This window comes from Sander vitreus, chromosome 8 (assembly GCF_031162955.1).
Source record: "Sander vitreus isolate 19-12246 chromosome 8, sanVit1, whole genome shotgun sequence".
Lineage (NCBI taxonomy): Eukaryota > Metazoa > Chordata > Actinopteri > Perciformes > Percidae > Sander > Sander vitreus.
Genome location: NC_135862.1, coordinates 833,522 through 857,433, shown reverse-complemented (window position 1 = coordinate 857,433; position 23,912 = coordinate 833,522). Strand labels below are relative to the sequence as shown.

At 44.5% G+C, this 23,912-nt stretch overlaps 2 protein-coding genes across 2 annotated transcripts in view; both read right to left on the bottom strand.

Moving 5' to 3' along the window:
- The window catches only part of nox5 (NADPH oxidase, EF-hand calcium binding domain 5), a 40,221-nt gene extending 18,039 nt beyond the window's left edge, over window positions 1–22,182 (bottom strand). Inside the window, exons 1-15 of the mRNA XM_078256298.1 lie at window positions 22,064–22,182; window positions 18,058–18,187; window positions 17,629–17,779; window positions 16,512–16,722; window positions 16,162–16,399; window positions 15,696–15,849; window positions 14,679–14,851; window positions 12,816–12,998; window positions 11,524–11,656; window positions 9,944–10,086; window positions 9,629–9,817; window positions 9,314–9,358; window positions 8,932–9,056; window positions 8,635–8,719; window positions 6,013–6,112 (exon numbers count right to left, since the gene is read on the bottom strand). Of these exons, the coding sequence (XP_078112424.1) occupies window positions 6,013–6,112; window positions 8,635–8,719; window positions 8,932–9,056; window positions 9,314–9,358; window positions 9,629–9,817; window positions 9,944–10,086; window positions 11,524–11,656; window positions 12,816–12,998; window positions 14,679–14,851; window positions 15,696–15,849; window positions 16,162–16,399; window positions 16,512–16,722; window positions 17,629–17,779; window positions 18,058–18,177 (2,050 nt within the window). The 5' untranslated portion in view covers window positions 18,178–18,187; window positions 22,064–22,182. The remainder of the gene's footprint in view (window positions 1–6,012; window positions 6,113–8,634; window positions 8,720–8,931; window positions 9,057–9,313; window positions 9,359–9,628; window positions 9,818–9,943; window positions 10,087–11,523; window positions 11,657–12,815; window positions 12,999–14,678; window positions 14,852–15,695; window positions 15,850–16,161; window positions 16,400–16,511; window positions 16,723–17,628; window positions 17,780–18,057; window positions 18,188–22,063) is intronic.
- Window positions 22,183–23,854: 1,672 nt separating this feature from the next.
- rpgrip1l (RPGRIP1 like) overlaps window positions 23,855–23,912 on the bottom strand; it is a 28,813-nt gene continuing 28,755 nt past the window's right edge. The window contains 1 exon segment of the mRNA XM_078256295.1: window positions 23,855–23,912. This exon segment is cut by the window's right edge and continues 841 nt beyond it. The gene's annotated coding sequence lies outside the window, so the exon portion shown is untranslated.

Below are 23,912 nucleotides of genomic sequence, written 5' to 3'. Positions count from 1 at the left end.
ATCCAGCAGCCCATGTATTGCACCACTAACATATTGCATAACCCCAATAACCTACTTATTGCACGATGACATAGTGCACAACCCAGCCAGGTTAAATGTTAGTGTTGATAAGCGTAATGGACATAGGCACAAATGAGTGTTTATATCGGTTTAGCCTGCATTTAGGAACCCTGAATCTTCTACCAGAGGGTAAAAGCTGAAATTCTGGGTGAAGTATGTGGGTCGGATCGGAAACAATTTTTTGTGCCTGTCTGATAACCGACTGCTCATAAATTGTCTGGGGGGACAGATGGTTTTTGACCCCCATAATCTTCATAGCTGTCTGTACCTGACCGGCGATCTGTGAGTTGGACTGTACTGTCAGATTACCATACCAGGCTGTGATAACGTATTTTAGAATACTCTCTAGTATTGCATGATAGAACAACAACATACATTTCTGTTCGACTCCATACACTCTAAGTCTTCGCAGAAAATGCTTCCTCTGCTGAGGTCTGGAACAGGGAGTTTTCACGTGGTCCTGCATTATCAATATGTACACCAAGGTACAAGGTAATAGCATCATCTGTGCTGCCTATAAGCAAACTGAAAAGGTATCTAAAAACACACCAACACCTTGCTTAAGAAATGACACCATTATCCTCTCAAGACATTTCATGACAATGGATGTCAGTATGGATGTCAGTACCACACACATATTTACCTTTGGGCAAGGTTTTTTAGGTACAGGTGCAATTATTGATTTCTTCCACAGGGTGGTCATTGATTGATTGATTGATTTCTGGATCAAGACGATAAAACAGTAATCCAAAGGATGACATGCTAAAGTAAAATACTTATTTCCAGCACGGTCCTTGGTGTTACACACAGGAAACAATAGACAAGAAGCAGACAAAATCATACTAAAAAGACTATTAGTATACTATAGTAGGCAAACTATTCCATGCCATGATACCAGTGTAAAAGAAATAATTTGTAATTTCATTATTAGCTCTAGTAACTATGCAGGAGCTGTCATGATTGTGAGTTTCTGTTATGTTCTGTTTCCTGTTTTATTTTGAAATCTGTTTTCTTTCCCGCCCTTGTGATTGTCTTATTTGTTTCACCTGTTTGCCCAGCCTAGTGTCCTGTCCCTTGTTAGTTCTCGTTACCTGGTTTATTTAGTCTCTGTTCTGTCTTTGTCTCTTGTCGCTTCATTGTTTTCTGTTGCTGTGTTTCCTGTTGGTGTGTTTGTGCATGGAGTCAACCTTTTTATCTCTGAGTTCCAGTTTTGAGATCCTGTTTTGTTGTACTGGAATTAGTTTTTGCCTGTTACCTTCTGGACTCTTTTGGTATGTACTTCATTTTTGTTGGTTAAATAAATCCTCAAGCAACAAACTTCCTCCTGCTCTCTGCATTTGGGTCCTCCATTCACTGCAACTTGTGACAGGAGCGGATGCTGATCCTAGTATTATGACTATGCTGCTTGTGGATCATGGTTACATTAGAGCATAAATATTTGGGGGCATGACCATAAACAATGTTAAACATATGGTTCAGCTTAAGTTGTTCTGCTCTTAGATGTAAGGGTAGTAGACCAGCTGTTACCTATATGAGTACCGGGGTGTGTGTGTGTGTGTGGACGGGGGGGGCTTTTAACAGGTACCGAAGAACATTGTTTTGCAGCACTTGGAATTTATTTTTAAGTTTCAAAGTCAACCCAGAAAACCAAGCAGAGCAAGCAAAATCCACATGACATTGAATCAGAGTTAATACCAATAATTTATTTACAAAAAAATCAAAAAGCTTTGTCTTGCGATATAAAAACTTACAGGCACATTAGGCTGAAACTTTGGCTGCTATAAGTGATTGATCCAATGTTAAACCCAAATATGTGACACTTTATTTATATACAATTTCAGACCCATTACACATCACCTTTAAAAATATTAGATTTTGCCAACTTCCTTTTTGTACCAAACAAGATTGATTCAGTCTTGCCCAGATGCATAGAGAGCTTATTGTCTACTAGCCACTGGTTGAAAGACTCAAGCTCTATGCCAAGAGTATTTTCAGTGTCTTTTACATTACACCCTGGGACAAGTAAAGCAGAATAATCAGCATATAATAGCAACTTGCATCATACCGCAGCTGATATGTAATTTACTGAATGTATACTAAAAATAACAGGGGCCCCAGGATCGAACCTTGGGGTACCCCGCATCTCATACTCTGTGGATCAGAGAGAGCCCCCTCAACATCACAGACTTGTGTCCTATCTGTTAGGTAAGAAGTGAACCATATGAGTGCTGAGTTACTAAACTCAATGCACTGTAATTTAGAAATCAAAATATTGTGGTTCATAGTATCGAATGCTTTTTGCAGATCAAGTAGTAGCATACCAACATAATTCCCTTGATCAAAATTCAGACGCACATAGTCAAAGAGGTGAATGAGACAGGTGTCCGTAGAATATGCAGCTTTAAAACCAGACTGGAGCTCATATAATAGATCATGCCTGATGATATACTCCACCTGTTCATACACAAGACACTCAAAAACCGTTGATATAGTTGACAGAATTGATACTGGCCTATAATTCCCAACATCTTTTTCTTAAAAAGAGGAACCACCCTGGCATTCTCATCTTCAATAATAAGCCCCGCTTTACCAGTTTTTAAGGCTGTTTTGCATTTGCAGCAATGGAATCAGTATAAGATTCAGACTTAGCTTGTTGTACCTTGTAACTAACTTGATTTCTAAGATAAGCGTAAGAGTTATAGTCAGTTGGGAGTTTAGACTTTTTAAACTTTATGAAACATCTATTACGTTGTCTAATCAGATCAACGATTTCAGATGTCATCCAACATGCACTTCTATGCTTAATTCTTTTTTCCCTCATTGGAGCGACTTCATCAAGAGCATCTATGAAGCGCTGCTTGAACAAATCCCAAGCTTTATCAACATCATTACATTTGAGCACCTCAGACCAGTCTCTCTCAGATAGCCTTTGATTGAACACCTCAGCAGAGTACTGTTTGGTACATCTGTATTTGATGGAACAATGCTCATTTATTGGCGGGAGATTTCATTTATTTTGCGTGTGCAAAAAACTGTATTATGATCACTAAAAGCCCAAGATGATTGACTTATCATTACCAAAATTAAGTCAAGAAGGGAATGGCTTTTATAGACAACCTAGTAGGATCGATAATTAATTGCTGTAAAGCAACCGATACATGTGTCGGTTTTACAGACAAGGCTAGCAGCAGCGCCGCGTCAGACACCTTTCTGGTGTGTAAAGACAAAAATCCACACAGCTGACACACAACAGAAACACCATGCTCACGCCACGCAGGCAATGTGTAGCTGCTCGCGTTTACACTTGCGTGCATGGCAGGGTTTAAAACATTACTGCAAAAGTCTAAGTAGCCTGTTTAACATCCAAAGACAGTCATTGTACAGACTTGCTCGCCGTTTCAATAATAATCATATACTTGCGTTCAGAGGCGGAGTCGGGACTTTTCCCGGTGGGCCTGTAGTGTTTCGAGGCTGCGAGGGCCGGTCTGATAATAGTTATACATTGCAAGTTCTTAGCAACACCATCCGGTGGCCTGGTGTGCCGCGGCCGCGCCGCTGCCCGCTGGTCAAACTGTGCAGCCTCTGCTCAACTCGTACGGCGAAGTTACAGACCATTCTTTTACCAGCCTTCGCCATTTTTTCCAGCAGGGCGCACAGCGCACACATTGGTGTGGAGGTGAATTACAGCGAGCCGTTTGAGTCGGGAGACCAAAAATAAATAGGCAGTCAATGGTAAAACGACGATGTCGACTAAAAAAATTTCCGTCGACTTATTTTAATGGTCGATTACATCGACTAAGTCAACTAATCGCGGCAGCACTAGTCGTAAGCACACGGCACCAGCTGGGGCTAATGGTAACTAGCTATTGCTACATGTCCCGGCTGTGTTGTCAGCTATCATCCCGAATGAAGTCTCTTTGATGTTGTAACCCTATAATGTTATCCACCAAGCATTAGCTAGCATTAATGTTAGCTACTTGTCAACCAGCACATACATTGTAGTAACATTAAGCTGGATTAATATAGTTATGTATCAATAAATAAGGTTTCTGCTGTATTACTGTGTTGCAAAGTAGAATGTAATTAATCACAATATGATGCATTTTGGCAGAAAAAGCAGTGTTACAAGTATTTTTTTCTGTGACATTGTATGACTTACAGTTACTCTCGAACGTAGCACCTGGGTGCCCGTGTTTTGACGGAAGTTACGAGTAGCTAGATGGTGAAAGGTTATATGACGCCACTGACGGGCGACTAAATGAAACGTGACGTGTCTGGAAATAAAATAACAGATTTCTCTGGGTTTGCCATTTGGTGGAAACATTTGGGATAGTGTAACTACACAACTCAAACAAATATATAACCTAGGTATGGTCATTTTTAGACATTTTATAGCAGAAACGTTACTTATTGTACCTTTTTAGAGAATGGCTGTTGCTGGACAAAATAACACATACACATAGTGACGCACGCATTCACACACTCAAAGCATTGACACTTAAGGGTGGGGAGGCAGTCCGACTGGTTTGAACCAGTTTGACTTCCTCTAATTAAACTGACCCCCTCCTTGTAAACAAGTGAATAATGCCGGAGGGGAGGGAGAGCGGGAAATCTCTCTTTCAGGGTGTTGTCCTCTACCATTGGATGGATTGAGTGCCAAGAGTCCTGGGGGCGAAAATGCCTTGTTGATGCTAGCGGTCAGAGGAGAATGGGCCGACTGATTCCAGCTGATACAAGATCAACTTTGACTCAAATAACCACTCATTACCACCGAGGTATGCAGCAAAGCATTTGTGAAGCCACAACACGAACAACCTTGAGGCGGATGGCCAACACCAGCAGAAGACCCCACCGGGTACCACTCATCTCCACTAAAAATAGGAAAATAAGGCTACAATTTGCACGAGCTCACCAAAATTGGACAGTTGAAGACTGTAAAAATATTGCCTGGTCTGATGAGTCTCGATTTCTGAGACATTCAGATGGTAGAGTCAGAATTTGGCGTAAACAGAATGAGAACATGGCTCCGTCGAGCCTTGTTACCACTGGGCAGGCTGGTGGTGGTGTAATGGTGTGGGGGATCCGTCATGCCTTGTTACCACTGGGCAGGCTGGTAGTGGTGGTGTAATGGTGTGGGGAATGTTTTCTTGGCACACTTTAGGCCCCTTAGTACCAATTGGGCATTGTTTAAATGCCACAGCCTACCTGAGCATTGTTCTGACCATGTCCATCCCTTTATGACCACCATGTACCCATCCTCTGATGGATACTTCCAGCAGGATAATGCACCATGTCACAAAGCTTGAATCATTTCAAATTGGTTTCTTGAACATGACAATGAGTTCACTAAAATGGCCCCCACAGTCACCAGATCTCAACCCAGTAGAACATCTTTGGGATGTGGTGGAACGGGAGCTTTGTGACCCTGGATGTGCATCCCACAAATCTCCATCAACTGCAAGATGCTATCCTATCAATATGGGCCAACATTTCTAAAGAATGCTTCCAGCACCTTGTTGAATCAATGCCACGAAGAATTAAGGCAGTTCTGAAGGTGAAAGGGGGTCAAACACGGTATTAGTAGGGTGTTCCAAATAATCCGTAAGGGGGGTGTATATTGAACTTTGACTGTGGAACTGTACTCTTTTTGGGGCGAGGAAAGACCGCTGACTGTGGCTTCTCAAACCAGGAACATCCTTGTATAAAAGTTCTTATTATTCCAGTTTTAATAAACCACCTTAACTGAGAGAAGTTGTTTTTCTTCTGTCCTAACTGACCAGTTGGACCACGACAGTTGTTTTGTTTTCCATGTACAAAACATCTATTAAAGTAAATAGGACTTTCTACAAGCTAATCCCATCAAAGAGCATTCAGACGTTTAAAGTAGTCCTCTCAGACATCTGACTGGACACAACAAAGCTTCTATTATAAATTAACTTTTATTGCACTCACCTTCTGGCTCTTCATCTGCCTGGTCCATCTCCAGTTTGGTCAGTAAACTAACAAACCATTCAAACGACTTCTGGTCTCTGTTGATCCAGATGAAGTCGACCTGCAACGTCCATAAACAGACTCATGTTCCAATCGTTTACATCAAACACATTTCCTCAATCATTTAATTCAAACTACAACCAGTGGCGTAGTCTAATGTATTGTAGTGGGTATACTGTACTATAAATAAATATATTGGCCTATATACATGTATATGGGCAAGAATCTGCCTTTGGGGGAGGGGGGCAGATCATAGTGGGGGGTCTTGGTGTCCTCCCCCAGTGTCATGATGCCATCATGGCAGCCCATCCTTCTACCTGTGTGCGTTGTTTGTTTCCCTGTTTGTGATCCCTCATGTTTCTCCCTCCTGGGGCCTGTTGCACTAAAGTAGAATGAAGAAATCCAGGATAAGTGAAAGCGCGCAGCTTGACTTAGTGTGGTCCGCTCATCGCGGCTTAATCGGTTGCACGTTTGCCGAGCCAGGATGAGAAGGTGAAGCTGTGTCAGCCAGGTGTAGATAGCTGGGATAGGTGCACGTCCACGACTTTCTTAAACAGACCACGGTATCCATCACAGATTTACTGATGCAGAAATGGAGAAGACGCGTGCGGCATATGTTTAACCCGCTGAGCAGCAGCTGTTAATGCGTAAGGATTTAAAAAGATCTACTTACTAGTCACTCCACATTTTTACAGTTTTAATAGCTTTTAATATGCTTGTTTTATGTGTTGGTTGTATTGCTGTATCTGAGTTTATGTGCTAAATGTGCTGGTTTTACTGTAAAGTGTCTTTGAGGAGCCTGTAAAGCACTATATAAATAAAATGTTTTATTATTTAGCCTACTTTGCCTTAACAGTGAGCAGAGGGAGATCATGTTCCTCGGGACATTCACCCTGAGGACGAGGCCTAATGTCAACCTCTTATTCATAATGAGAGAATATGTTTTACAACCATATGCACCAATCTCTATAAGCTATAAATCTAAATATCTTTCTACAATTAATGTTCATACAGAACAAACATGACTGGACAAAAACTAGAAAAAGAAGTAAGTGACTTCAATACACACTGTCAGCATATCTGTAAAACAATATAGCCTATTATTATTATTATTATTATTCATGTTTTATATTCACTCCCAGATGCGTGACAGCACCAAAATAAAAAGATCAAGAAGCTTTGTGGCGTTATAACACATTCTCACTCCCAGCTCGTAAAACACCGACGTTTGGTCAGGGTCCATTGTCGTCGTTATTGACGCTAAAAGTCTCCTTTATAGTCCGCTGCACGGTGTGGGAGGATCCACCCCCTCCCCCCCCCGCCTCTCCACGTTGCACGGGGCATATTCACGGGGAGAGCAGCGGAGGAGAAGCCCCTTTCCTCCGCATCGTCCCACTTTATCTCCGGTGCCAGTGCAACCATTTCTTACCATCCAAACAACTGCAATAGTGGGATTGACATCAAACTTGTGACGGCAATAGTGACGAGTAATGCATGTTAATAAAAATAAAGCAGAACACATTCAGAAGACAACAGAATAACTGTTAAACACATTTATCTCGGATCAGAGCAGCAGCTGATTTAACACATCAGTGATCATCAGGATTAATCTTAGCCCGGCCGTTAGCCCGGCCGTTAGCCCGTTCTGGAGCAGGCTAGCTGCAAATAATAAATCTCCATGGTTACTTGGCTGGGTTTAATTCAACCTGCTTTTGTGCAACCAAGTCAAAGCTAAACTCATCCAGGATAACGTGAATATCCCGGCTTAATCCCTTATCCTGGTTTTGTGCAACAGGCCCCTGCTCTATCTGTGAGTTGTGGGCGTGGCTTATTTTGCAGGCTGCACCAGGTGAAGTTCATTCCCTAATCAGCCCCAGCAGTAACTAAGGCCGGCTGTGTGATCCACTCGTTGCCAGATCGCGCAGTCTATTAGCGTGTCTGCCTTGCTTGCTTGTGCTCACGCGTCCTGTTACCCCTGCCTGCTTCTCTCTGGATTCAAGGAAGTTTGCCACGTGTTGGAATTATTTGTTGGACTCTGGAGGACGCCATTACCACATAGTTAACGCCGCAAACAAGAGACACTGATTCACTGGGCACGCTCTGGAGAGCCCACTGCACCCACCATTCACCACTGGATCCCCTGGACACGACACCCCCTTGCACTATTCACTGTATATATTTATCTTTATTAAATCACTTAAAACGTATTTCCTGTGTCACGTCTGCTTTTGGGTCCAACCTCCAGTGCCGTTCTGTAACACCCAAGGTTATGTTGAGCGTCAAAGACTTCATTTCCTGCATCCGGATACACTTTTATTCACCAATTTACGGTGGAAATACCTTTATTTAGCCTATATGTGAAGAAGAAAAACACAGTTGACAATTCAAAATATATAAAAATATAATGGAAAGTATGTTGTTGTGGGTCTTTGGGCATTTATAAGTGGGTATATGGAAATCCTGGAGCTTTCTTAATGGGTATACTGCGTATACCTGCGTATCACTGAGACTACACCACTGACTACAACGTGATATGTGCAGCGACACATCCCCGATAACTGACCCTCTGTGGCGTTTTCTTACTTTGCGTAACAACATCTCGCCGTCTTTAATGTTTTCACACCAGGAGTAGTTGCAGTTGGGACAGTTCTGCTTCCTCATGCGGTATCTGTAGAACACAAACACATCATCATATGAAGCTAGGTTTATATATTTGTAGAACTTCATTCATTTGTTTGCTTCCTTTAAAAAGGTCCCATTTTGTAAAAAGTGAGATTTCTATGTCTTGGTGTGAGTGAACAAAGTCTTAGCATGCTGTATTTGACCTGCTGGCCCTGCACTCTGGATCCAGAGTCCCAGATCCAGAGTCTGGTATCTCACCGGTACATGATGCTCTGCAGGATGGAGGCGAACGGTGTGATCCCGATACCAGCCCCGATCAGGACTGCGTGCTCAGAGGTAAAGATCTGTCTCGTAGGGGTCCCATACGGTCCGTCTACATAACACTGACACACACACAGACAGACAGACAGAATACTGTTAAAAAAAGGCAGGGTTTGTAACATTTTCCAATATGCAAGTTTTTATATATTGTTTAAAATGTCTTACATCCCGACAGCAATAAAAAACTTCTGGGCTCTGAAAACGATCCATCATTTGTAGCTGCAGCTGTAATCAAATCTTGCTATCTTTTCAACATTATCATCACTGCCTATGGCTCTATTAGTCTGTTCATGTTGGTGACGTATTTGTATTTGCTCACCTTGATGTTGCAGAATCTGTGATTCTCACCAAATTTGGCAGAAACCTGCAGTATCAAAAGGAGAACCAGTCAATAACAGATAACAAATAAAACAATGATTGATTGATTCTTTATGTATGTGTCAGGCACACAAAGTGCCCAAACTTCATGGGTTTATAAAACCCCAAAATGTCAGATGCAGTGTTCAAACATTTCACAATATTACAGATTATTTCACAGCTTGTTCTTAAACTAAAACTAAATATTCTGTCTTCTCTCCCGTGCTTGGCAATTAAAATCTGCTTCAAAAATAATAATTGTGAGTTTCCTGAAGACCTCTCTGATTGGAGGAGCCTCTCCTCTCTCTGCGGGCTCCAGCCCGTCTGGAAGAGTCTCCGCTGGGGGCGGAGACTCAGACGTGGGGGGCGCCGGGGAGCCGTTCTGCCTGTACATCATCAGCTCGACGGCGTCGTTCTCGTTAGAAGCTACGGCTCCGTTACAGTTTGTAAAGCTGAACAACTCCTCCTGTAGAGAGGAGACAAATCACGAAATATAACCTGACAGTAAAAAGAGTATCGTGTGTGTGTGTGTGTGTGTGTGTGTGTGTCTCTCCGTGTGTCGGTCTCTCCGTGTGTCGGTCTGTCTGTGTACCTGTGCCCTGGTCAGTTGTCTGCGGTTCCTCAGGCTGGTGGCGAGTCTCTTGGGGCTGAGCTCCTCTGTCTCCGGCTGCCTGAAGTACTCGTAGAGGCGGTTGGTCCACTGACCCATGGAGCGGATGTGAAGCCACAGACTGTCTGCAGGTCAAAGGTCACAGCAGTCCCACACTTTAAAACTCTGATATTAGGTCAACCAAAGACAATTACACCGACAATAAAACTGACCTTGTCAGGAAAAAACAACCACGTACACACGTATACACCATATGACTACTGAAAAAACCACCACGTACACACGTATACACCATATGACTACTGAAAAACCACCACGTACACACCATGTGACTACTGAAAAACCACCACGTATACACGTATACACCATGTGACTACTGAAAAAACACCACGTACACACGTATACACCATATGACTACTGAAAAACCACCACGTATACACGTACACACCATATGACTACTGAAAAACACCACGTATACACGTATACACCATGTGACTACTGAAAAAACCACCATGTATACACCATATGACTACTGAAAAAACCACCACGTACACACCATATGACTACTGAAAAACCACCACGTACACACCATATGACTACTGAAAAACCACCACGTATACACGTACACACCATATGACTACTGAAAAACCACCACGTACACACCATATGACTACTGAAAAACCACCACGTACACACGTACACACCATATGACTACTGAAAAACCACCACGTATACACCATATGACTACTGAAAAACCACCACGTACACACGTATACACCATATGACTACTGAAAAACCACCACGTATACACCATGTGACTACTGAAAAACCACCACGTATACACCATATGACTACTGAAAAACCACCACGTATACACCATATGACTACTGAAAAACCACCACGTATACACCATGTGACTACTGAAAAACCACCACGTATACACGTATACACCATGTGACTACTGAAAAACCACCACGTATACACGTATACACCATGTGACTACTGAAAAACCACCACGTATACACCATATGTGTGTGTGTGTGTGTGTGTGTGTGTGTGTCACAGACTCAGACTCAGGACACAGAATACCATCCGAATCTCTTTAATGGAGGTCTTGGACAGGGTACAAAAAGTAACAATTACAGAAAAACTCTGGAAACTTCCACCCAAAAATCTAGGGAAAAAACTCAGGGAACTTCAATTCAAAAATACAGATAAGCTCAGGAAACTTCCAGTCAAAAACACAGGATAGGAGATAAACTTAACTTCTCAGAAGATAAACACAAGAAGATCTGGCACAGCAGCCAAAATGGGAGAGCCCAAATGACACGTGGAGTCCTATAGTGATGAGACCAGACAACAACTGAGCCCTGGAGAGGGTTCTTGTAGATGAGATAACGAGTTCAAACAGGCAACAGGTGAGGAGTGCTAATAGGCTGGGGATAGTGAACGATGATACTGACTGAGAGGAGACTGTAGTGGGCGTGGCTGAGGGAGAGCCCAGTGCCGGTGTGTGTGTGTGTGTGTGTGTGTGTGTGTGCGCGCGTGTGCGTGCGTCATACCGGACTGCTCCGGAGGGCTGCTGATGGTGAACGGGTGCCACTCGTACTTGGCGATCTCGGGGATGTTGATGTAGACGTAATCTCCCGGTTTGAAGTGGAAGAACTCAGGACGTTTGATCACCAGGTGAGTCACCTGCACACAGACACAGAAACACTGTTAATATAACTGTTAATATGACATTCATGATCACATGATGCTGATTTAATAAGGTGAGAGAACTACTGTTGGTTCTTGGTTTGAGAAGGGTTTGTCAGGTACCTACAATAACCACAACAAACTAAGACTCCCTTTATACTTCTTTCTTCAAACAAAGCCAGCAAAGGGAGACTTTATTTTGAAGCAACAATGTTTGAACAACTTTAACCCACCAGACTCCATGTAATTAATCAGTACTTTTATCATCGTAAAACACACTTCATTCAAAGTGGACAGAAACTAAATCAAACTATCAAAAGCTGTCTTGGTTCATCTTTCCACTGTTCCAACAATCACCACTCTGGTTTGGTTGAAATAAACCCTTAATTCACCCATTTACATGTGGAGATATGCTGGCTCTATACACGCTAAAAGTCCTGATTATTTACATGGAGTCTGGTGGAGATATGCTGGCTCTATACACACTAAAAGTCCTGATTATTTACATGGAGTCTGGTGGAGATATGCTGGCTCTATACACGCTAAAAGTGCTGATTATTTACATGGAGTCTGGTGGAGATATGCTGGCTCTATACACGCTAAAAGTCCTGATTATTTACATGGAGTCTGGTGGAGATATGCTGGCTCTATACACGCTAAAAGTCCTGATAATTTACATGGAGTCTGGTGGAAATATGCTGGCTCTATACACGCTAAAAGTCCTGATTATTTACATGGAGTCTGGTGGAGATATGCTGGCTCTATACACACTAAAAGTCCTGATTATTTACATGGAGTCTGGTGTAGTTTGGTGATGGTGATTTCGGGGCTGTTTCATGTTAAACTAAAAGGATCTTACTCTTTAACTAAAAGGTCTATCTCTGTAGGGATCCATCCCATAATGTTGTCAGACACTTAGAATAATAATCTGAGTCTGTCAGCAGCAACAACAGAACTTTTAGTGACTCTAACTGCTGCTGAACATTAGTCCTGTAGGGTAACATTACAGCTTGTTACTAACTGCTGCTGAACATCAGTCCTGTAGGGTAACATTACAGCTTGTTACTAACTGCTGCTGAACATTAGTCCTGTAGGGTTACAATGCATTATTCGGTGAACCTGGCGGTGTCCGCAGTCAGAGTTTGTGTTCCTGCACCTTGGACGGCAGCAGGTTGACCTCCACGATGTAAAGTCCTCCCATACGGGCAACGGCGATTCCTACGATCTTCTCCAGCAGGAAGATCAGGCCTGGAACCAGGAACCACTTCCAGAAGTTTGCACAGTGAACCACAAGCAGAGCCCAGACCCACACGTAGGACAGGTGAGACCAGTAGAACACCTGCAGGACAGACAACACACGTAGGACAGGTGAGACCAGTAGAACACCTGCAGGACAGACAACACACGTAGGACAGGTGAGACCAGTAGAACACCTGCAGGACAGACAACACACGTAGGACAGGTGAGACCAGTAGAACACCTGCAGGACAGACAACACACGTAGGACAGGTGAGACCAGTAGAACTACCGACAGGTGAGACCAGTAGAACACCTGCAGGACAGACAACACACATAGGACAGGTGAGACCAGTAGAACACCTGCAGGACAGACAACACACGTAGGACAGGTGAGACCAGTAGAACACCTGCAGGACAGACAACACACGTAGGGACAGGTGAGACCAGTAGAACACCGACAGGTGAGACCAGTAGAACACCTGCAGGACAGACAGCACACGTAGGACAGGTGAGAACAGTAGAACACCTGCAGGACAGACAACACACGTAGGACAGGTGAGACCAGTAGAACACCTGCAGGACAGACAACACACGTAGGACAGGTGAGACCAGTAGAACACCGACAGGTGAGACCAGTAGAACACCTGCAGGACAGACAACACACGTAGGACAGGTGAGACCAGTAGAACACCTGCAGGACAGACAACACACGTAGGACAGGTGAGACCAGTAGAACACCTGCAGGACAGACAGCACACGTAGGACAGGTGAGACCAGTAGAACACCGACAGGTGAGACCAGTAGAACACCTGCAGGACAGACAGCACACGTAGGACAGGTGAGACCAGTAGAACACCTGCAGGACAGACAACACACGTAGGACAGGTGAGACCAGTAGAACACCTGCAGGACAGACAACACACGTAGGACAGGTGAGACCAGTAGAACACCTGCAGGACAGACAACACACGTAGGGACAGGTGAGACCAGTAGAACACCTGCAGGACAGACAACACACGTGGGACAGGTGAGACCAGTAGAACACCTGCAGGACAGACAACACACGTAGGACAGGTGAGACCAGTAGAACACCTGCAGGACAGACAACACACGTAGGACAGGTGAGACCAGTAGAACACCTGCAGGACAGACAGCACATTGTGGGTTCTAGGTTCTAAACTGGAGGATTGTTCTTTAACTACATTCTCCTGATGATACTTACAGACTTTTACTGAAGTACCATTCTCACTGCAGGACTTTACCTTGTAGCAGTGTGGTATTAGTATTTTTTACTGCAGTAATGTATCTGAATACTTCTTCCACTACTGTATGTATATATTAATGTATCCTGAGAATACCAACAGAAGGATTTAGTTATAATTGCAATATATGAGCAGAGACAGCAGAGGGAGCCGCTGACACACTGATGAAGAGTGAGAGGGAGAAGGTGGAGGCAGAAAAGGTTTTCATATGCAGAGATAATCAATCAATCAATACGGACTCAGTCTGGATCACTGACATTTACACTGTTTTTAAAAACTGCAACACAACAAACCACAGACACAGACAGACAGACAGACACGCACAGCTGCAACACAACAAACCACAGACACAGACAGACAGACAGACACGCACAGCTGCAACACAACAAACCACAGACACAGACAGACAGACAGACACGCACAGCTGCAACACAACAAACCTCTTAGAAATAACCTTTTTTATTGTTTAAAGGAACAGTTCCCCTTAAAATCTTTACTTGTAGTGCTGTTTTGTTTACCTCAAAGTGTCCGCTGCGGCGTACGAAGGTGCTGGAGCAGAGCACCATGAGGAAGATGACCAGCTGCAGGACGACCCCGGTCAGAGACGCCGTCCCCTTCACCCAGCCCACGCCAGGCCGCGTGGTCAGCAGGTACTCCCACAGACGGAAGCCGCTGTGCTCCGACAGCTGCACTGAAACACACACACACACACACACACACACACAGACAGACACACACAAACACAGAGACACACACAGACACATACACGCACACACAGACACACAGACAGACAGACACACACACACACAGAGAGAGAGACACATACACGCACACACAGACAGACACACACACACACAGACAGACACACACAAACACACACACACACACACACACACAGACACATACACGCACACACACACACACACACACACAGACACACACACACACACACACACACACACACACATATACACACACACACACACACACACACACACACATACATACACACACACACACAGAGAGAGAGACACATACACGCACACACAGACAGACACACACAGACACACAGACAGACAGACAGACACACACAAACACAGAGACACACACAGACACACAGACAGACAGACACACAGACAGACACACACAAACACAGAGACACACACAGACACATACACACACACACACACACACACACACACACACACACACACACACACACACACACACACACACACACACAGACAGACAGACAGAAAAAAAGATTAAATGTAAATCTGACTCTGACTGTTTTTTGTTCCATTTACATGAAGATAGATCAAAGAAAGTAGAAGTTAGTCAGACCTGCGCCAGGGCCACGCGCCCTAAACCACCTCAGACTCTTCTACAGACACAATATCATGTATAACATATCAAAATATGCTGCAAATTAAATAAGAAGAATCATGTTGTGGAATAACAAACTACTAAACGTGTGAAGGCGTGGTACTCAGGAGGAAGGGTTGCTAATGAAGAGAGAGACAGTGAGTTTGTACCAAAGTTGAAGATGTGCGCGGTGGTGTGCACCAGCGTGAAGCAGAGGATGGCGTAGCCCACGATCTGATGCAGCAGGATGTTCTGGTCCAGAGGAAAGACCCGCACCACCCACGTGGCCCGCAGCCACGTCAGGAAGCGCCGCAGCATCAGAACCTGCACAGACAGAAACACAGAGAGAATACCCATCAGTTTGCTGTAAACAACTAGCCTAGAAATCTAGACCCCCCTAGTTGCAGCAGATGTAATCTGCAGCCAGGGGGGGTCTAGGAACCAAACTCTGGCCGGGCCAATCACATCGTGTATAGAGTGGGTGGGTGGGGCTTATGGCTGCTGCTGGTGGTGAACAGCGTCTCTGGAAGACTTGGAGTTCAGCTTTTCTTTGAGAAAACTAACACACACACACACACATACACACACACACACACACACACACAGACAGTAAGTTACTCTGAGACAGTTAGTTACCAGGATGAAGGTGCAGTTGAAGTTGAGGCACTGCCCGCAGCCCTTGGCCACCATGAACCAGCCGCCGCCGTGGCGATGCTGCAGCATGGCGGCGGTGAACAGCAGCACGGTGAGCGCGGCGTACACGCACAGGAAGAACAGCTTCCTGCTGTTGTTCTGCCAGTAGGCGCGCGTCAGGTACCGCGGCGCACGCCGCTTTTTCTGGTCCACCGCCGGGGGCTTCAGCCAGTTAGCAGCGCTGGTGGGACAGGAAGGAAGTAGCAGGAAGTTATACACACACACACACACACACACACACACACACACACACACACAAACAAGTGTTTGGGGTGTTTTCGGTGTTTTGGGACCTGATGGTGAGGTTCTCCATGACCTCGGGGAAGTTCTCCAGCTCGGCCTTGAGCTCCTCGAAGGTGATGGATCCGCTGTTATCTCTGTCGGCCGACTCAAACAGCGCCAGCGTCAGGTCGTCCAGCTTCTCCTCCGGCAGAGAGATGGCGCTCTCACGCAGACACGACTTCAGAACCGTCCGCAGCTCGTCCGGGTCGATGGAGCCGCTGCCTGACAGACGACAAATAAGACTTCCTTTGAAGGGTCAGTTCAGTTTTCTTTCCAACCCTATTCTCCCATGTTTCTGCGTCTAAGTCTCGAATGTGGACAACAATCTTTGAAGTTAGTCCGGCAGCCACACCCAAATCACCATCACCAAACCCCCCAGACTCCATGTAAATAATCAGGACTTTTAGCGTGTATAGAGCCAGCATATCTCCACCAGACTCCATGTAAATAATCAGGACTTTTAGTGTGTATAGAGCCAGCATATCTCCACCAGACTCCATGTAAATAATCAGGACTTTTAGCGTGTATAGAGCCAGCATATCTCCACATGTAAATGGGTGAATTAAGGGTTTATTTCAACCAAACCAGAGTGGTGATTGTTGGAACAGTGGAAAGATGAACCAAGACGGCTTTTGATAGTTTTATTTAGTTTCTGTCCACTTTGAATGAAGTGTGTTTTACTATGATAAAAGTCCTGATTATTTACATGGAGTCTGGTGGGTTTCACAAAAGCAGTTTTGCGGATGTTTTTATGTTTAAAAAAAGGATCTTACTCTTTAACAGAAAGGTTGACCTCCTTAGAAAACCTTTCCATAATGTTGTCAAACACTTAGAATAATAATCTGAGTCTGTCAGCAGCAACAACAGAACTTTTGTGAATGTAAATACAAGCTGGACAATTACTATTAACTTATATTGTAGCTTGTTTCTCCGCTGCCGACTGCAGCGATCTCACTTAATACTGGACCAATGTCAAAGATTGTTGTTCCCATGAGAATATTTTTAGAATAAAAGTGGGAACATTTTGATAAAAACTCAAATTGAATAACTATGCTGTGTCTTAATCTAAAAGAGGAGATGAATGTGGATGAATCCAGAGTGACGTGTGTTTCTGTGTGACGGACTGACCGTCCACGTCGTAGACCTGGAACAGGAACTTGAGTTTGTCCGTCTCGCTGCCGTGAATCAGCAGGTCCAGAGCTTTCAGCAGCTCGTCCAGACTGATGGAGCCACTGCCGTCCGAGTCGAACAGCGCAAAGAAACGCTCCGCAAAGAAAGACTGCACAGAAAAAACAACCGTTATAAAACAACCGAAAGACTGCACAGAGTCTATATCCACGACCTTCCACTTCCAGGATTGCTCCAGATGTCCGTCCCCTTCCTCTGTCTCTGTGTTGGCGTTCTAACCTCCGGTGGATTTCCGAGGACTATGCTTAACTGTGCTTAACTATGTTTCAAAATATAATCATTTTCCCATTCAAACAAAACAATCACAGAAAAAGATGAATGCATCTAAATGTAAATAAAGCTCCATGCAGGACTTGTGTGTTTTCTCACCTCTTTGACTTTGAGAGCTGTTTTAAACTCATCGATGTCGATCTCTTTGTCGTCCCCGGCAATGCTCTCAAACTGTTTGGTGACCCACTCCAGCCAGCGGGCGTCCTCGTCCACACTCATGCTGACTCTGCTGCTGGAAACACACAAATACAACTGGAGACAATGTGCTAGCCTGGACGCCAGCCGAACTCAGCCCCGCCCACAACATTTGAGGTCGGGAAGTTTGGTCTGGACTTGATCCGTTGTGGAGAAACTATGCTCCAACCAGAGCTGTTCAGACCAATCAGATTGATAGGGCGGGCTTTATACGATGATGGACAGATGGTCAACAGTAACGTAATCAACCACGTCACCAAAGAGCACTTGGGTTGAATTCATTTCCAACAAAGATGTCTGCCGCTGGAGAACTGAGGTGTAGATTCCTCCATCGCGTCTGTTATAGAAGATATCGACAGTGTATTCATTTTAAAAGAGGAACAGAGAGCCGCGATCACGTATGTAGACACATTGCCACACCTGTCCGCACGACACAGAAACTGCCTCCTCTGCCTTTGCTCTGTCGAAGCCTGCCTTTGACTTGCAGCTTCTGTGACGTCTGTCTCCGTTGCTCTGATTGGTTGTAGGTCTATCCGTTGCTCTGACTAGTTGTAGGTCTATCCGTTGCTCTGATTGGTTGGTTGTAGGTCTATCCGTTGCTCTGATTGGTTGGTTGTAGGTCTATCCGTTGCTCTGATTGGTTGGTTGTAGGTCTATCCGTTGCTCTGACTGGTTGTAGGTCTATCTGTTGCTCTGACTGGTTGTAGGTCTATCCGTTGCTCTGACTGGTTGTAGGTCTATCCGTTGCTCTGATTGGTTGGTTGTAGGTCTATCCGTTGCTCTGATTGGTTGTAGGTCTATCCGTTGCTCTGATTGGTTGTAGGTCTATCCGTTGCTCTGATTGGTTGGTTGTAGGTCTATCCGTTGCTCTGACTGGTTGTAGGTCTATCCGTTGCTCTGACTGGTTGTAGGTCTATCTGTTGCTCTGACTGGTTGTAGGTCTATCTGTTGCTCTGATTGGTTGTAGGTCTATCCGTTGCTCTGATTGGTTGGTTGTAGGTCTATCCGTTGCTCTGATTGGTTGTAGGTCTATCCGTTGCTCTGGCAGGTTGGTTGTAGGTCTATCCGTTGCTCTGATTGGTTGGTTGTAGGTCTATCCGTTGCTCTGATTGGTTGGTTGTAGGTCTATTCGTTGCTCTGACTGGTTGTAGGTCTATCCGTTGCTCTGATTGGTTGGTTGTAGGTCTATCCGTTGCTCTGATTGGTTGTAGGTCTATCCAATTGAGTGCAGAGGCATTTTCTTTCCTGGTTGGGTTGAAACACGCCCCCTAATCTGCCCAATGGAGCAGAACCAGACTCCTATTCTGACTAGAACCTGAGTCTGACCACGTCAGGCTACCCATGTGCAGCAACAGCAGCAATCGGCTCACTGACTATTATTCATCATGATTATTCTTCTTCTTCCGCCACATTTTCGTCCTGCTACTAGTCACGCAGCGTTGCCAACACAAGCACATTAAGTACATCAAAACGTGTGTAATGATGAGGAATAGTGTGATATGACTTTTCTAAGAGATTCGCCTCAAGTTTTTCACGAAATTCCCCAAAAACGGCGACATTTTTTCCATAGACTTTAATAGGAAATTGACTTAACGTAGCTCAAACGCACCCCTCTTTGGGGCCATACTGATCCGCCATACTTTAATGCAGAAAACTAATGAAAAGTTTAAACGGAAGACAAGACTTTGGCCTTTATTGGGATGAATGGACAATCTGATATCTAGCACGGTTTTTACGAAATCACACTTTATGTATCGTCCAGTTTCCAGACCGTTTCAGATTTTATAATGTGTGTGTATGGGGACGGCCAGATGGGAGGTCATACAGACACACACACACACAGACACAGACAGACACAGAGACACACATACAGACACAGACACACACACAGACACAGAGACACACAGACACACACACACACAGACACAGACAGACACAGAGACACACAGACACACACACACACACAGACACAGACAGACACAGAGACACACATACAGACACAGACACAGACACACATACAGACACACACACACATACAGACACAGACACACACACATACAGACACAGACACACACACATACAGACACAGAGACAGACACACACACACATACAGACACAGAGACACACACAGACAGACAGACACACACACACACACATACAGACACAGACACACACACACATACAGACACAGAGACAGACACAGACACACACACACAGACAGACACACATACAGACACAGACACACACACACAGACAGACACAGAGACACAGACAGACAGACAGACAGACAGACACACACACCCATCCCTTTAACTTCCTTCATTCCTTATTTCATTTGTCCTGAAATATTTCATTAGTCTTATAAATAATTAGATGATTGTGCTCCCTTCATGACCAGCTGAAGTCCTGCAGACGTCCTGCTGCGTTCCTGCACACGGACCACTATTCAGAGGCTGCAGCAACAGTAAGGACGTTGCCATGGAGACGATGTCAGATGCAGAGAAACAACAGAACAACACAGTGTCCCCGTCCCGTGATGAACACAGATCATTCCAGCTTCTTTAACTTTATATTTTATTAAATATTCTACAGGTATGAGTAATGAACCCTGAAAACAGACAGATACACACACACACACACACACACACACACACACACACACAATACATAGACAAATACACACACACACACACAGAGACACACACACACACACACACACACACACACACACACACCAGACACACACACACAATAGATGGCCCTATTTTACTGATCTGAGGTCGCGGCGTGAAGCGCCTGCTGCAGGTGTGTTTAGGGCGTTAAAAAGGGTCCGTGTGCCGGGGTCATGGTTCTAAAGGGTTGACCTTAGTGTCTTCATTAATCAGAGGTGAGTTCTGGGCGTAACATGAAATCAACCAATCAGAGATCATCTCCCATTCCCTTTAAAAGCCAGGCGCGTTTGGACCTTGGAGCATTGCTGTTATGATGGAGGATTAGCACCGTAATATTTGTATTTGTAATCTTCTGCATGTGTGTGTGTGTGTGTGCGTGCGTGCGTGTGTGTGTGTGTGTGTGTGTGTGTGCTGCTGTGTGTCTCTGTGTGTGTAACAAGCATAGTGTGCACGTGCTGTGCACGAGCATTTTACTAATGCTCTGTTAAAATAACAATGAAATGCTGTGTTATTGACTTTAGACCAGGTTTTTGTTGGTCAATGGTGCCATCACTTCCCACTGCCTCAAGATAGCAATACTCCCAGAATGCACCTGAACACACCTCCCTGTAAGACCAGCACGCCCAGAATGTACCTGAACACACCTCCCTGTAAGACCAGCACGCCCAGAATGCACCCGAACACACCTCCCTGTAAGACCAGCACGCCCAGAATGCACCTGAACACACCTCCCTGTAAGACCAGCACGCTCAGAATGCACCTGAACACACCTCCCTGTAAGACCAGCACGCCCAGAATGCACCTGAACACACCTCCCTGTAAGACCAGCACGCCCAGAATGCACCTGAACACACCTCCCTGTAAGACCAGCACACCCATGGGCCCCAGATGGACACACACACCCACACAATCACACACACACATTTTTTCTGAAAACGTAACATTTTCTTGAGGAAGCACAGCTACTATGTAACATGTGCACCTAAATCTTCTCCAAAGCCGGGCAAGCTGCCAGAGATACTAAATCATTCAGCATGAAAATATTATTAAAAATGACTCAAGAAATCTGAGACTAAAACAACCGATTAGTCGACTGATGAGATTTGGCTTTTTTGCTATAAAAATGACTTAAACAATGAATTATTAAAATAGTTGCAGATTAATTTAGTTTTGCATTATTTCATAACTTGACAACCTGTGAATAACCTGAGAGTAAAGACAGTGAAGGAGAGTTTTACCTGCTGCGTCCTCGGCTGTTTGTCTCCGTGTGTTTAATGTTTCTGTTTCTTCGTCTCTGTCTCCTCCTCTTCCTCTTCCTCTTCTTCAGAGCTGCTGTCTGTGTCAGCTGCAGCTGACTGCATCTCTGTGGACACACACACAACACACCAGAATACACACACACACACACACACACACACACACACACACTCACACACACACAGACACACACACACACACACACACACACACACACACATTTATGAGCATCGGTGTGGACACAGCAGGACACAGCAGCACGGAGGAAGAAGAGGAGCAACACATGAGAATATTATGGGATAATTAAAGCTGCTGCACAGCCAAAAAAGCGCCAAAAAAGCATCAGCACCGATATAAGAGCCAAAAAACATCAACAAATACATCAAAATGTCAAAAAGCATCTAAAGTATTCCAAAAAAAGCATCAACAAAGCCGTCAAAAACATCCAAACAAGCATAAAAAAAACATCAAAAAAGGACCAACAACTGTCAATTAGATGTTCAACAAAACATGTCAAAAATGAACCTAAAGGGCTCCAAGTCTCGTCTCAGAACCGACCACAACCGTGGGAAAGAGTTTACTTCCCTTCTTTAGAAACCACACCTGCAAAATAATGTGACACACACACACACACACACACACACACACACACACACACACAGACAGACAGACAGACCCATAATCCAATGGAAGTGATCATTGATTGTACCAGTGAAGAACCTTGTCGTGGGTACATGTGTACGTCCATGGTACCTTGGGCAGTTTGGTTGAAAGAAACCCAATTTGCTGATCTACAAAAACTTTAAATAAAAAGGGTCAAATGTGACCCGAGGAAACCAAGAGGGCTGATGACACAGAGCGTTTCCTTTAGTCGCCTGTCAGCGTCATAAACGTTGACCCCTCTAGTTACTGACTGACTCTGAAAACACGGGAGACACCAGATGATACGTTCAAGAGTAATTGTAAATCTTACGATGTCACAGAATTATACTTTGTAACACAGCTTTGTTTCTGTCACACAGCATCATTTTGTCATTGATTAAATGCAACACAGTAATGTGAGTAATATGCTGGATGTGCGTCCCCTTCCTCTGTCTCTGTGTTGGCGTTCTAACCTCCAACGTCCTGAACGTCCACATGTTCCACCAAAAAGAGTTCCTTCCTAAGACTATTTAGCAGAGGGACCGTGGCTCCGTCCGGAGCTTAGCCCCGCCCACGATGATTGTGATTGGTTTAAAAAGAGATGCCAATAAACCAGAGCACGTTTTACCAGTCTGTGTGTGTGTGTGTGTCTGTGTGTGCATGTCTGCGTGTGTCTGTGTGCGTGTCTGTGTGTGTCTGTGTACAAAACTTACAACATGAACACATCCCCTCTCCCCCCTGAACACCCCCACTCATCATCACCACTTAGTCAATCATCAAGAAAAGATGACGTAACACCCATACTGGTCAAGACAATACTGTCAACCAAATAAACATACAACACCATTAACACATCGTACACGTCTCTCCCTCCACAAAGGTCAGCTACTTTCCCTATTTCCTAGTCTAGATATCCAATCAGCAAACAGTTTATATGACATCTTTTCAAACGCCACAACCCCCTAAACATCTCCCAATCCCACTCCTGGATAGACGGCAGCCCTTCATTCTTCCATCCTCTTACCCCTCCTGTTGTCTCCGGGTCAAATCTGTTGCCTTTTCTTAACGTCTTAACGTTTGAGTCTGCAGAAGAAATGAGCCTTTAACAAAGGTGAATGAACACAGAAATCCACCATACATGATCATCTTTATTAATTCTTCAAAAGGCCGATAAAGAAACACCGTAAA